This window comes from Sorex fumeus, unplaced genomic scaffold (assembly GCF_029834395.1).
Source record: "Sorex fumeus unplaced genomic scaffold, SorFum_2.1 ptg000098l, whole genome shotgun sequence".
NCBI classification, from domain to species: Eukaryota; Metazoa; Chordata; class Mammalia; order Eulipotyphla; family Soricidae; genus Sorex; species Sorex fumeus.
In genome coordinates, this window is record NW_026606155.1 from 75,562,980 (window position 1) to 75,576,712 (window position 13,733).

Consider the following 13,733-nt stretch of genomic DNA (forward strand, 5'->3'; position numbering starts at 1 on the left):
AAGAAATTATCCCAAGCTGATATAAAAATGAAAATCGAATTTTAATTTGTATATTTATACCAACAAATATAGAACACCACTTACGAGCAAGGTATCATGGGAAAAATCAAATAGTAAAATATAAAGTTTCGGAGGGAGTAATAAATGTATTTAAGTAAATTGATAAAGGAGATAAATTGGTAGTATCAGCAAATATGATATACATTTTGTATTTTTGGAATACAGAAATAATTCTAGGATGCACAAAAAAAGTAAGATTTGACAACCTTTACAAAATAATTTTATGTGATGAGTATTTTGTATTCTAATAATGATCTAATAAAATACATCAGTTTGTTGGGTGAATTTGACATCATGCATAGCTTTGCTGTTGCTTCTCACAATATGATAATATTTTCATTTCAATTTGCAGGTACATTTCTGAACCAGTTTCAGAAATTTAAAATCATGGACCAAGGAAACAAATCAGGAGTGACTGAATTTGTATTGAATAGTCTTTCAGGTTCTCGAGAGCTCCAGCTTTTCTATTTTGTCTTTTTCACCCTTTTCTATTTATCCATTGTGTTGGGGAACTTCCTCATTGTGCTCACTGTCATCTCTGAACCTGCATTACACACACCCATGTACTTCCTACTCAGCAATCTCTCCTTCATTGATGTGTGTTTATCCACTTTTGCCACCCCTAAAATGATTGTTGACTTCCTTATGGAGCACAAGACCATCTCATTTGAGGGATGCATGGCTCAGATATTCTTCCTGCATGTCTTTGCAGGTGGTGAAATGATGCTACTGGTGGCTATGGCATATGATAGATATGTAGCCATATGTCGACCCCTGCACTATGCAACCATCATGAATGTGCGTAAGTGCACAGGTCTTGTGGTGGGTTCCTGGATCATTGGGGTTCTGCATTCACTAAGTCAGTTGTCCTTCACTGTGAATCTTCCATTCTGTGGCCCTAATAAAGTGGACAGTTTTTTCTGTGATCTCCCCCTTGTTATCAAACTTGCCTGTACTGAAACCTTTACTCTTGAAGTACTTATGCTTTCAGACAGTGGTCTAATGGCTACGAGCTCCTTTGTGCTTTTGTTGATATCCTACACAGTTATCCTAGTTACTGTTCGACGTCGCTCCTCAACAGGCATGGCCAAGGCTAGGGCCACTCTGACGGCCCACATCACTGTGGTAACCTTATTCTTCGGGCCCTGCATCTTCATTTATGCCTGGCCCTTTAGCGACTTCCCAGTGGACAAAGTTCTCTCAATATTTTATACTGTTTTCACACCTCTCTTAAACCCCTTGATCTACACCTTAAGAAATAAGGAGGTTATATCAGCAATGAAAAAATTAAGGAGTCGACAAGTCAATACTTAATTGTTTCTTAGCTCTCCTTGTAACAATATATGTTGTATTTGTCTAATAGCATTTTTTCACATTGCATAATGTGAGTAATGACAAAAAAGAAAACAAGACAAAAAAGAAAACCTCATGGTAATTGGAAACCAATAGTAATAATCAGACATTTTAATAAAGGTGTTGATCAATAAAATTAGTTAATTCTGTGGTGCAATTAAAACACATTAGGCTGGATCTAATGAACACACGGGAGAAAAATGGCACATAATTGTTTTAAAGTATGATAGCTTATTGTCCATAACTGGTAAGACTGAGCATACCAAGTAAATCTGGATTCTATGAAGAAGAAAATCATTGATAGGTTTTCTGTTAATTTCTGACTATTGTTAAAAACAAAATTTTGGTACTGGAGATGTAGCTTAGTAGTGGAGCATATACTTTGTGTAAATGAGGTCCTGTTTTCAATTTCCAGAATCCCCTTACCATCAGAAAAAGAAATAGAGAAAATAATAAAAATACCAAAACAAAATATTGCACAGAAGAAACCTAAGTGTGTAAAAAATTTTATTATATTATAATAAACATAAAATAAATTAGTGATCATTAATAACCAAATAAATACCAATAATTACCACAATAGTACATCTTCGAACATGATTAATTGGCAAGAAATCTCTACAAACTGGCATTTTTTTATGCTATGAGGTCTCGATGTGCATGCAGGAAAGATTTTATATATAGTTGGTAGACATTACTGTATATTTTATATATAGCAGTCTAGTTCCAAAAGAAGGTAGAAACAAGATAGTATATTTACTATAACAAAAGCGTAACTATATGAAAATTCTACATCATACCCTGAAGTAGAAAACCCAAGAAGGATAACTTTGAAAGTGGCTCAAAACCACTGAAGAAAGTATTGTTCACATTTGTTAATAAAGAGGTTTACTGTTTTGATCAAGTCAGAACTGATATTGTACTCTGGGGCAAGTACAGTCACTAATTGCACAACTGCGGGAACCATATATTGCAATTGGTAGTATTTGTATGTAAAGACATTTGTATCAAAGGAAAGAATCTTTCCCGGTTGGGTGGTTGGGTGGGGTGCTGGTTTCTATAGAGGCATCACTGTGGGAAGGTTAACACTAGAGTTAATCAAAACATATGTTCGCTCTGTCTTGGGTCCTTCAGAGAACTGGTTTCATTGACTATACTCCTCATTACAGACCTAAGCCATGCATGGACTTCTAGAAAAGTCTCTTACTTACTCCTGCAATGTGCTTCTGGTTCCCTCTTCTGAGAAAGGCTAACATTAAACGCACTTTAAAGGAGGAACACTTGAAGCAACTTAAAAAAATGATTAGAAAGCATGTAACAAAAGGTACATTCAGAGCTGACATTCAGAGCTGAGAAGCTATAAATTGAAAACTAAAACTAAGAGCAAACATTTGAAACAACTTTGCAACATAATTTGGAAACACCTAGTGAATCATTCATAATTTATTATTTTTATAACTTAGCAATAATGCTCCTGTGAATACATTCTAGAGAATCTTTAGTGCATATTCATTCATACAAATGTTCATTTGAATGTTCAAAAAAGCAAAAGCTAGAAACATCCTGTGTCTATTTGTGAAAAATAAACAAATAATGTATTCATACATTTGGAAAACTGTATTATTAGAATGAATGAATACAATTTATGTGTATCACTAGTGATAATTATTACAATTATTCCAAAGTACTGAATAAAATAACAAATTAAAATAATTAAATAAATCACTTCTTTTTTAAACATTTTATTGAATCACTGTGAGATAGTTACAAGCTTTCATGTTCGGGTTACAATTATACAATGAACAAACACCCATCCTTCCACCAGTGCATATTCCTCACAAATAAATCACTTGTATCATTTGTCATCCTGTTGCTCATCAGTTTGCTTGAGCAGGTGCCAGTAATGTCTCCATTCATCCCTGTTGTGTGCTAGTGTAGCCCAATCACATCTGTTCGCTCCAGGAACACAAAGAGCATCAAACCATTTATTCAGGGTCTTGATGAAGAAGTCCGACCATCTCGTAGGTGGGTGGGCCAGGCATTCTTTTTAAGAGTTCACCACCTTCCCTTGATGGTCCACCGCCTCATCGTGGTGGGGGGTGGCAATGGTGCCAACCTGAGAAGAGTGAACTAACAGGTGCTGCCCAGAAATTCAGGCATTTTCGTGTATTAAATAAATATGTAAATAACCGTAAGCTACATATTTCTTTGTGGATTTATAACTAAATAATACATTTATGTAAAAAATGTTGGAAAAGCCAAACTCAGGTTATAAGATAAGACTAGAATTTTTTGGTATGTTTTTGGTCCAGACCTAGATGTATTCAGAGTTTACTCATGGCTCTGAGCTTAAGGAGAACTCCTGGTGGGGCTTAGGGGACATATGTGCTGCCAGACTTTGAATTCTGTTAGTCTGCTTACAAGGCAAGTGCCCTACCTACTGTACCATCTCCGAAGCTCCTGAAAAATTGATTTGTGAAGTTATATAATATCACTTAATAGTTGAGTAAGAGAGAATAAATTCTTTTCACCTTTTCTCATCTTGAATTTTTCCTTCTAAATTGAACTAATGGAATACATATTAGCAAAAAAAAAATACCCTAACAATTTTCTCAACATTCTAGAATACTCAGAAATTGGTAACTCAAATGGATAGTTAGACCTAGCACTTATATAAGATCTTAAAAGAACATAAGAAAAGGAACTTACAGTTGAATAACAAATTACAGGAGCACAAATATATGGAGGAACTAAAGGAAGATAAATACACTTGTCTCTTAGTAAAGTTTATTATATAGAGTCCTTCTCTGTCCTTTCTGAGCTGATATGACACAAGAGATATCTCTGGTAATTAACTTCTTTCTTTCCTGATAGAGAGGGAAGAGGTGTAAACTTTACAAACATATCTCTACTCTCAGACAAATAGTAGGAAGATACTTTCCTTTTATCTGCTTCTTATTAATTATCTTCAGTACAGAATGATCTTTATATGAAAATGTTATATTTTGAGGTGTTTTTTAATGTAACTAATTAAAAATAAAGAAAATGTGGTAAATCCTAAAAATGTGACAGAGTTGAATATTGCATACAAAGATATTTATTCATGGTTCTCTAATTTTAGTATACTTAAAATATAAAACATGATTTAATAAGAATTAAGTGTAGTCTCAGAGAGCTATTTGTCCAAAAGTTCATTCTTAATTATAGAACTGAGCCTTTTAGTTGATTATTCATACTAGTTTACAGAACTTATTAATAACTAATTGAGTTACTAATACCTTTAAGTTTGAAATAACTATTACCTTTTCTTTCATATTTCTATGCTCAAGATATAGTATACCTTTCTATTTACAAGTCAAACATTTTTCATTTAGGCAAAATTATGTATGTTTAACACACATTTTTCTCTAGAGAAGAAAGGTTAAATTCTCTAGAATTCACAGGAGATACTTTGCTCCATGCACTGTCCAAGGACTGAATAACCCTCTTTTTTCTCCCTCCTCTGAGTCAGAGAATCCTTTGTAACTGTCAGGAACATGGGATGCTATTTACTTTCTCCCCAATGGGACTGTGTAATGGAAACATTAACAATACCCATTGAAAGTTAAACTGTGACTATCTTACCAAATCTCCAAAGTTTCTATTGGTCACTTAGATAAATCCATAATAGTACACCAATTTGACAAAAGAAAAAGCAGCTATAAATATGCCCCTCCTTGAATACATTAATCTCACAATAGAATTACTGAAAAGTATTTACATCTGATATGCATTTTATCTGGTAAGAAATACTTGACAAAATAAAAATGTAGTCCTCATTGTTTATCTCCTTATATGTTTGTTTTTTCTTATTCTCTGTGACCAACCCCCTCTGAACAGAGGGCAAAGGTACCAAACTGGTTGACCTTAGACATATAATCAAATATTACAGTGTGAATTAAGGGAATCATATATGATAGAAAATTTAAGAAGAGTATGTTCATGTGTCTGAGCAAGATTGACAGAAGATTTGAAAAATATGTAAGAAAATAAAGTATTCTACGAGACACTTTAGTAATACTTAGAAAAATTCACTGTGACATTTGGCTGTATAGTAAAACTACTTTTTTAAAAAAAAGGGGATATTAAATGCTATATCCAGGTTATAGGCTGCGGCTATAGAATCTTTATTTTCTATCTTGTCTTTTTCTCTCCCTCCCTCTCTCCCTTCGTCCCTCCTTCCCCCTTTCTTCCTTCCTTCCTTCCTTCCTTCCTTCCTTCCTTCCTTCCTTCCTTCCTTCCTTCCTTCTTTCCCTCTATCACTCCCTCCATCTCCCCTTTTATAGGAGATTAAACTCAGCGCCTCACACTTATAAGGCAAGGGCTCCACTACTGAGCCACTTTCCAGGCTCCATAGTTGTAGAATCATTACACCAGTGATTTTATTATATATTCTTTGCGCTTAATGTGCATTCGACAGGATTTACTTAATTTTATTGAAGTGGTGTACAAATTTTTAATTTATCATTAAAATTACTTGGTACACTAAGTATGGTCTGCTTTCTAAACAAACACTATTTTCTTTTTCTGCAACTCAAAGATTTATTTCATTTGTATTGGTTTTATTGGCAATGTTTTTTTTAATGACCATGTTGCTCACAATATTAGCCTTTTTGTTAATGAGATGAAATATTCTTGTTACATATAGAGATGAAAGTGGTGTAAAATCTTTCTGATCACAGAGCTCAAGTTCATTTAGTAGAAATGTCTCTATGAAGAGGAAGATCAGAATAGAAGGATTATATGTAAATGACAATACAAGGTGAAATATATTTCAATGAACATAAAAATATTGTTATGATATATTTCATGTGTATGTATGTGATATATAACATGCAGAAGAATTTAAGGATCTTTTGGTGTGGAAACAAATTATATCTATAGAAAAACTCTTGGGAACACATATATGCGGTCAAAGTGACACGGAAAGTTTAGGTAAAAGAAAAACACCAACTTAAGCCTTGGTAAACTCTTTTAGATGATATGGTACTTACACTGGAATTAAACAACTCTGAAGGAATAAGGGAATAAATTGCAAGTATTTACCAGTTTTATAATTGTTGAAGATTGGTTTTGGCTAGAGAATAGTATGTAATATAGATAAAACATACCATTTATTCTTGTCTTTCATGAAGAGGATTATTAATTAATTAATTTCTTTTACTGTAGGAAGTTGAACATGAGATATTGCAAATGGAAGCGTGAGGTCCAAGAAAAAGTAAGGTTTTTCAGCCTGGAAGAATAACAGTGACCTTTGCATATCATTCAATGTGCGAAGGAAATAAAAACATGAAGAACTGAGATGAAAAAATTGTAAGTTGAGGTCTAATATGTAATTTGCAAAGCTTAAATACAGTCTTAAATATGTTTGAAGCACTGAAGTGTGGTGAGAAATGGTGCTGCAAAATTAGAGTTTGTTGCACAGAGGTGAGAACTGACAACACATGGGCTAGTGGAAAGGCCAAGGAAAAGAAGGAACAAGGAGAGGGACAAAAAAGTGAAAAAGCGGAAAAAAAGAGAAAGAAATACCAGAGAGGGAAAAAGAACCCACCTCTATGAACCAAGAAGCTAGGTACTAGGCCAAATCTGCTCATAAGAGGTAGTGTGTGCCTAAAAGAAGATAATTCAAAATCTGAGAGGGAAAAATATAAGTTGCTTCACTTAGGAGTATGAAAATTAGCAATCAGAGCCATATCTTTAGAGATATTTCATTAAAAAATTTTCTATTTATAGAAAAATGCATAGTTGAGTATGTTAAAGTCTAAATAGGCACGATGGAATTGGAAGGAAAACAGACATTCTTCAAGAGTTTTATATACACACGTTTATGTATATGCACAGTGCAGAAAATAAGAAACATGCACAAAGTTAAATAGAGGAATGTAGGAGATGAGCTATTTTCCCTCTTAGCTTTTTTATTTTTTTGTTTTGGATAGACCTGTTGTGCTCCTGGCTTCGGGACCATATGGAGTGTCAGAATTGAACCTTGGTTTACTGTACGTTCAGCAAGTACCTTACTGACTGTACTATCTCTCTAAATCCTCCTTATTTTTCTAATAATTCACACCAAGTACTTTTGTAAGATTTCTATAATACCAGTAAGGTATATATTTGTTAATTAGTAAATATTTAATATATTAAGAAGATTAAGTTCATTACAGTTACTTTTATAGAAAAATGTCATCAAGTTATTTGAATTTGAAAACTTTCTACCAATATTAGTTTTTAAGTACTTCTTGTCTTTTTTTGAGATATGCTATCATGCATCACACAATAAATGCAAAATGCCTTTTGGATAGTTAAAGAATGTAGCACCTAATTCATTAAAATTAATCATAGAAAATAACCACAAGACTAACACTTTCAATTAATTTTTCTAGTCTACACTTCTTGTGAAGCTGAACTTTAAGCCAATGCTGTAGTCTGTGATCAAAGTAAGTCATCTTAGATGAGAGCAGAATTTCTGACAACTGTGTAACAGAGTTTTACAATCATGGAACAGAGTTTTAAAATTATCCCCAAACTGAAGGGGTTCTAATGTAGTTTATAGCATTAACTACACATTTTAATTTGACATTATCATAAGCTCCTTCCTACTCTCATAGTCTTGTCAAAATTTTTGTTCAACAAATAAATGGGATTTTAGAATCCTACACATTAAAAGTGTTCATTTCTATGTATAATTCTGATTTTTTTTCTATATTTACCCTCAGGATTGTTTCAAAGCAAGTTTGCAAACTGGATCCATGGATAAGGTCAACTCTTCAGGGGTGTCTGAGTTTGTGTTGCTGGGACTCTCCAGTTCCCATGAGCTCCAGCTTTTCTATTTTGTTTTCTTCTCTGTATTGTATGTAGTCATTGTGCTGGGAAACCTTCTCATTATCATCACAGTGACTTCTGATGTCAGGCTGCATTCACCTATGTACTTCCTTCTGGGAAATCTTTCTTTTGTGGACATCTGTCAAGCTTCTTTTGCCACTCCTAAGATGATCACAGATTTTCTGAGTGATCATAAAACTATCTCCTTCACTGGCTGCATAGCCCAGATTTTCTTCATTCACCTTTTTACTGGAGGGGAGATGGTGCTTCTTGTCTCCATGGCCTATGACAGATATGTAGCTATATGCAAACCCCTACACTATGTCACCATCATGAATCGAAGGATGTGTACTGTCATGGTAATCATCTCCTGGGCTGTGGGCTTGGTACACACGTTAAGCCAGTTATCTTTTACTGTGAACCTGCCTTTTTGTGGACCTAATGTAGTAGATAGCTTTTTTTGCGACCTTCCTAGAGTGACCAAACTTGCTTGCTTGGACTCTTACATAATTCAAATACTAATTGTTGTCAACAGTGGTATCCTCTCCTTAAGCACTTTTTCTGTCTTGTTTACCTCTTACATCGTTATCCTTGTCACTGTCTGGTTCAAGTCTTCTGCGGCAATGGCCAAAGCATTTTCTACACTGTCAGCCCACATTGCGGTAGTAATATTATTCTTTGGACCCTGCATTTTTATCTATGTGTGGCCCTTTACCACTTACCCTGTGGATAAAGTTCTTGCCATCTTTTATACTGTATTTACCCCCATTCTGAATCCCATGATTTACACACTAAGAAATAGAGATATGAAGGCTGCCATGAAAAAAATCTTGACTCGTTACCTGAGGACTCAGAAAATTTTGGAGGTGCCACTAGTTACAAGAAATTCTCTTCATTAAATCATAATTACTTACAATTTCTTACACTGTGCTATCAATAAAAAATTTCAATGTGTTCTTGTGGTATATCTTAACTATAGTGAAAGTAAGGATGGAGAGGATATAGTGTTTAAAGAATATTATCAAGTATTTCCAGAGATATTACCTAAGCAAAAATTAAATATTAGGAATAGATGAAATATTTCATGTTTACCAAGTCTAGAAATAAAATCTGTAATGATTACATATGAAAATATAAAGGCTGTAAATTGATGCATTCACTGCTTTGGTTACAGAGAAATATGATGTTATGTTAAAAAATCGGAACTGGGTTATTTGGCAGTCATAAATTTAGACTTCTTTAGATGAATGTGTATATCTATACATATATATGAATGTATATTTCCTAATTTGCATGCCTGGATCCTCCAAATATGAATAGTATTTGAGAACTTAAAATGGAAATTTTCTAACCAGAGGATAGCCACTTCAATTACTTAAGATGAAGTGTACAGACTTAAGGGGATATTTTTGAATAACTAGATTCCCCTCCTAACATTAAATATGTCTACCTCACATTATTTTATACTGACCAAATTAATTTAAATTATAAATTTTATATAAGCCGCGACTTGCACTTATATAAAAGTGCTTAGATGGATAGAGCTTTCATGTAATGGACTTTCTCTGATGAATGAACATGATTTCAATTTCCTCTAAAGGTGCAAACTATTGAAGAGAAGAAATTTTTTAAGAACCTTATTACTTCACACTGGCTTTCCACTCTGAGTTTGAAGAAATATGGAGTCTTGAAGATAACGGAGCTATTCACCATACATCCCAATTGGCCACACAGACAACACAGGACTTCTGAATTTATTATCATTTATATGACTATTGTCCATTAGATGATTTATTTATGTAGATTAGAAATTTTAATATTGCTTTCCCAAATCTCTCAATTCACAAAAGGCAATTAGATTAATATGAACATTATTCTATTCTTTATCCAACAATAAAAAAACACTGGTTTTATACTTTGAAGTTGACCTTCTTATGCTCCCATTTCCAGCTAATAATTGCTGAACATATTCCTAATAGAACCATCATTAAATAAATGTTGAATAAACCTTGGGAATTTCCTCTACTGAAATTTTTACTCTCTTCATAGCATTCTAGTTCTTCTGAGACCTTATTTATTTTGCTCTTTTTTTTTTGCTCTAAGTTCTATTTCTAGAAAAGGCAGCAAGATGATAATTCACAGTTGGCTATAAATTTAAATGTACAAGTTATGTCTTCCAGGAACTGATGCATGTGAATTTCTTTTACTTTTTAGAGTACAATTCCAATTATAGCTGAAAAGGAGAATTTTTGGTTTGATATAGAACAAGGTTACGTAGAAAAGATGTTACCAATATCCTGTCTTTAAACTGTGTAGACTTCCTTTTATTCTGTTTGCTGAATGAAACATTAGTCATGAATTCTTCTTCCTTTTCTTGAAAAAAGAATTTTTGATTTATATATTTTTATCCCAATTAACCTAGAATATTAAAGCATTAGGGAAATGGGATTAATTGCATTTCTTTTAATTTTATCTTATTTTTAAAATGACTTTTTTTTTTTGTTTGCTTTTTGGGTCACACCCAGGGATGCACAGGGGTTACTCCTGGCTCTGCACTCAGGAGTTACCCTGGCGGTTCTCAGGGGACCATATGGCATGCTGGGAAATCCGGGTCAGTCACATGCAAGGCAAATGCCCTACCCATTGTGCTATGGCTCCAGCTCTAAAGTGACATTTAGCCCAGCGGTTAGGGCGTTTGCCTTGCACGCAGCCAACATGGCCGACCCGAGTTCAATTCCTCCGCCCCTCTCGGAGAGCCCGGCAAGCTACCGAGAGTATCTCGCTCTTACGGCAGAGCCTGGCATGCTCCCCGTGACTTATTCGATATGCCAAACACAGTAACAACATAGTCTCCAATGGAGACATTACTGGGCCCGCTCGAGCAAATCGATGATCAATGGGAGGGTCTTTACTTTACTTACTAATATGACATTGAAACTTCTTATGTGAATTATGAAAAGATTATCATACTTCTAGAAAGCAGAGAGAATCAACAAGCTAAGAAGGTCAGAAATGAAATCTAATTAACAGTACTAGTTATTAGTTATACATGGACTTATAATATTCTTTGACTCAAATTCTTTTGAAAAGAGTATCATAGATATCAAACAACACTGCATATAGTGTATTTATTAGTTCCTAAATTGATTTATTTCAGTTACATTAAAGGTGAATATACTTTTTAATTAATCTTTCTTCTATTTTCATTTTTGTTTAAGATAATAAAACTTAAGTAAAATATAAATAAATAAAACATGCAATAAAAAATGTAATTTTAATTATAGATTCTAGGGTGAAGATTGCTAGTTTTAGTTTGAATAAGGTTTTTTAGAGAGATCTTTGACATGCAAACATACATAGTGTATATTGTATCAATCTCACATTTTTAACTTTGTAAAATTATTATAATAATCAATACTTAGATATGGAATATTAATTCTCAGGACTAGTATTCACAGAAGTTTGGGTTAAAGAACTCCACATTTTCTAAAATTCTTTTACTTTTTTCATATTGCCTCACTTATACTGCTTTCAACAAATAATTTTTGAAAAACCTTTTTTATGGAATGACAAAGTGCTCTTCATATTTTAAAGGAGTCATTTCAAAGAATACCTAGAAAACCATCAAGTTTTCTTATAGTAAATATAAACATGAGTCATTAATTCTTCACATAAGTTCTTAACAAGCTGGATATTCAAGATCCTTCATTTACATTTGAAATGGTCTCCTTTATGGAAGGAGCAGAAATGTACCTCATTTAATAAGGAGAATTATGTTTCCTCCTTTGCATCTATCTTGACATAGAATCTATATCAGTTATCAAGTTACTGCACCTCAACATCAAATCTACCCTTCATAGAACTGCTTTGTGATATAGGAACTGACCTCAACTCCTTTCCTTTGTCTTGAAAGGATGCTAAATCAACATGATCGAAGGAAGTATTGCTTCTCTTTCTCTTTACTGAGAGCTATGTACTCAGTTTCTCTTATTTCAATGTATGGCTGCCAGCGTATTGTGTTCAAGACACCCAGTAATATTCACTCTACAGCAAACTGTGCTGCATGTGTCAGCCTTAAATTTCTTACTTCAGGCTGGAGAGAGAACAGGAGGTAAGGGACTTGCCTTGCATGTGCTGAATCTGGTTCAAATCCCTGATACCCATTTATAGTCCCTTGAGCATCACCAGGGGTCACATCACACAGAGACAGGAACATCTCTGAGCATCACCAGTTGTGGTCCAATAACATGAAATAAAATAAATTTCCTATACCTTATTTTCAGTCCTCCATCTGTGAACTAACTTGTGTCCAAGTCAATTTAAAAGGATAGTTTACCCTTAAGGCCTGATTCGAATCCTCCCCAATGAGTATAAACTCAACCTTCTATCCCTTCTAATGTTGTTTCTTCCTTGGGTACTTTCCCTCAATCATTGGAGTATTTCTTAGACTTCTCCTTTAATCTCTTAGTAGCTAATCTATATTATCAATTACTAGCTCCTTATTTTAAACAATCCCTGTTTAAAATAACAAAGCTCTGTGACCTGAGTTGATTTTGATACACACTGAAACATTTAAGCATATTCAAGTCGAAACATAAAAAAGGGTTTGGCTGCTAATGTATGTGTGTGCGTGTGCGTGTGCGTGTGTGTGTGTGTGTAACTTTGCAGTAGAGTGAAATCTATCTGTGACTTTCCAAAATATAAACATTTCAAACATCTATGGGATTATATAATACGTAAACTCACTGCTTAAAATTTTTTATCTCTGCTCCAAGATAGCATTTCCATAGGTTAAGTGAAGATTTGTTTTTTGTTTTAATATCTCTCCAAATGATTCGGAGATCTTTTTATTTTGGAGGAGAGACAAGTGTGATTTGTCAGAATAACTGATACACCAAGTATAAATAAAACAAAATTTAAATTATCAAATTTGGAATACAAAAATATAGCACATGGCACCATGACTCTTTAAGGAAGTATCACTTAATCACTTAATCCCCATTATTCATCGATTTATTCGAGCGGGTGCCAGTAACGTCTCCATTCATCCCGGTTGCGTGCTAGCGTAGCCCAATGGTATCTGTTCGTTCTAGGAACATGCAGAGCCTCAAACTGATCATTTAGGGTCTTGACGAAGAAGTCTGACCATCTTATAGGTGGGCGTCCACGTGATCTTTTGATGTCCCGTGGAATCCAATCAGTAATGGCTCTAGTCCAGCAATTGTCTGTAAACCTCATTACGTGTCCAGCCCATCTGATTTTTGATGTCTTGGCAAATGAGACAGCGTCCTTGATTCTTGAGCATTGACGAAGATCAGAACTCCGGATTCTATCTCTCATTTGAGTGAATCGTGATATTCCAAGATAGTTCTTTCGATTCCTCTTTGAGAGACCCGAATAGCGTTCTCATCCTGTTTTTGTAGGGTCCAGGTCTCTGAGGCATATGTTAATGCAGGAAGAAC

At 34.2% G+C, this 13,733-nt stretch overlaps 2 protein-coding genes across 2 annotated transcripts; both read left to right on the forward strand.

Moving 5' to 3' along the window:
• Nucleotides 1-447: 447 nt before the first annotated feature.
• Nucleotides 448-1,374, forward strand: LOC130041838 (olfactory receptor 4K15-like). Its single transcript, XM_056134107.1, has one exon. It carries the CDS (start codon nucleotides 448-450, stop codon nucleotides 1,372-1,374), a length of 927 nt encoding a protein of 308 aa, XP_055990082.1.
• A 6,824-nt stretch (nucleotides 1,375-8,198) lies between these two features.
• On the forward strand, nucleotides 8,199-9,170 carry LOC130041837 (olfactory receptor 4K5). Its single transcript, XM_056134106.1, has one exon. The coding sequence runs from the start codon at nucleotides 8,199-8,201 to the stop codon at nucleotides 9,168-9,170; it is 972 nt and encodes a 323-aa protein (XP_055990081.1).
• The last annotated feature ends 4,563 nt before the right edge of the window (nucleotides 9,171-13,733 follow it).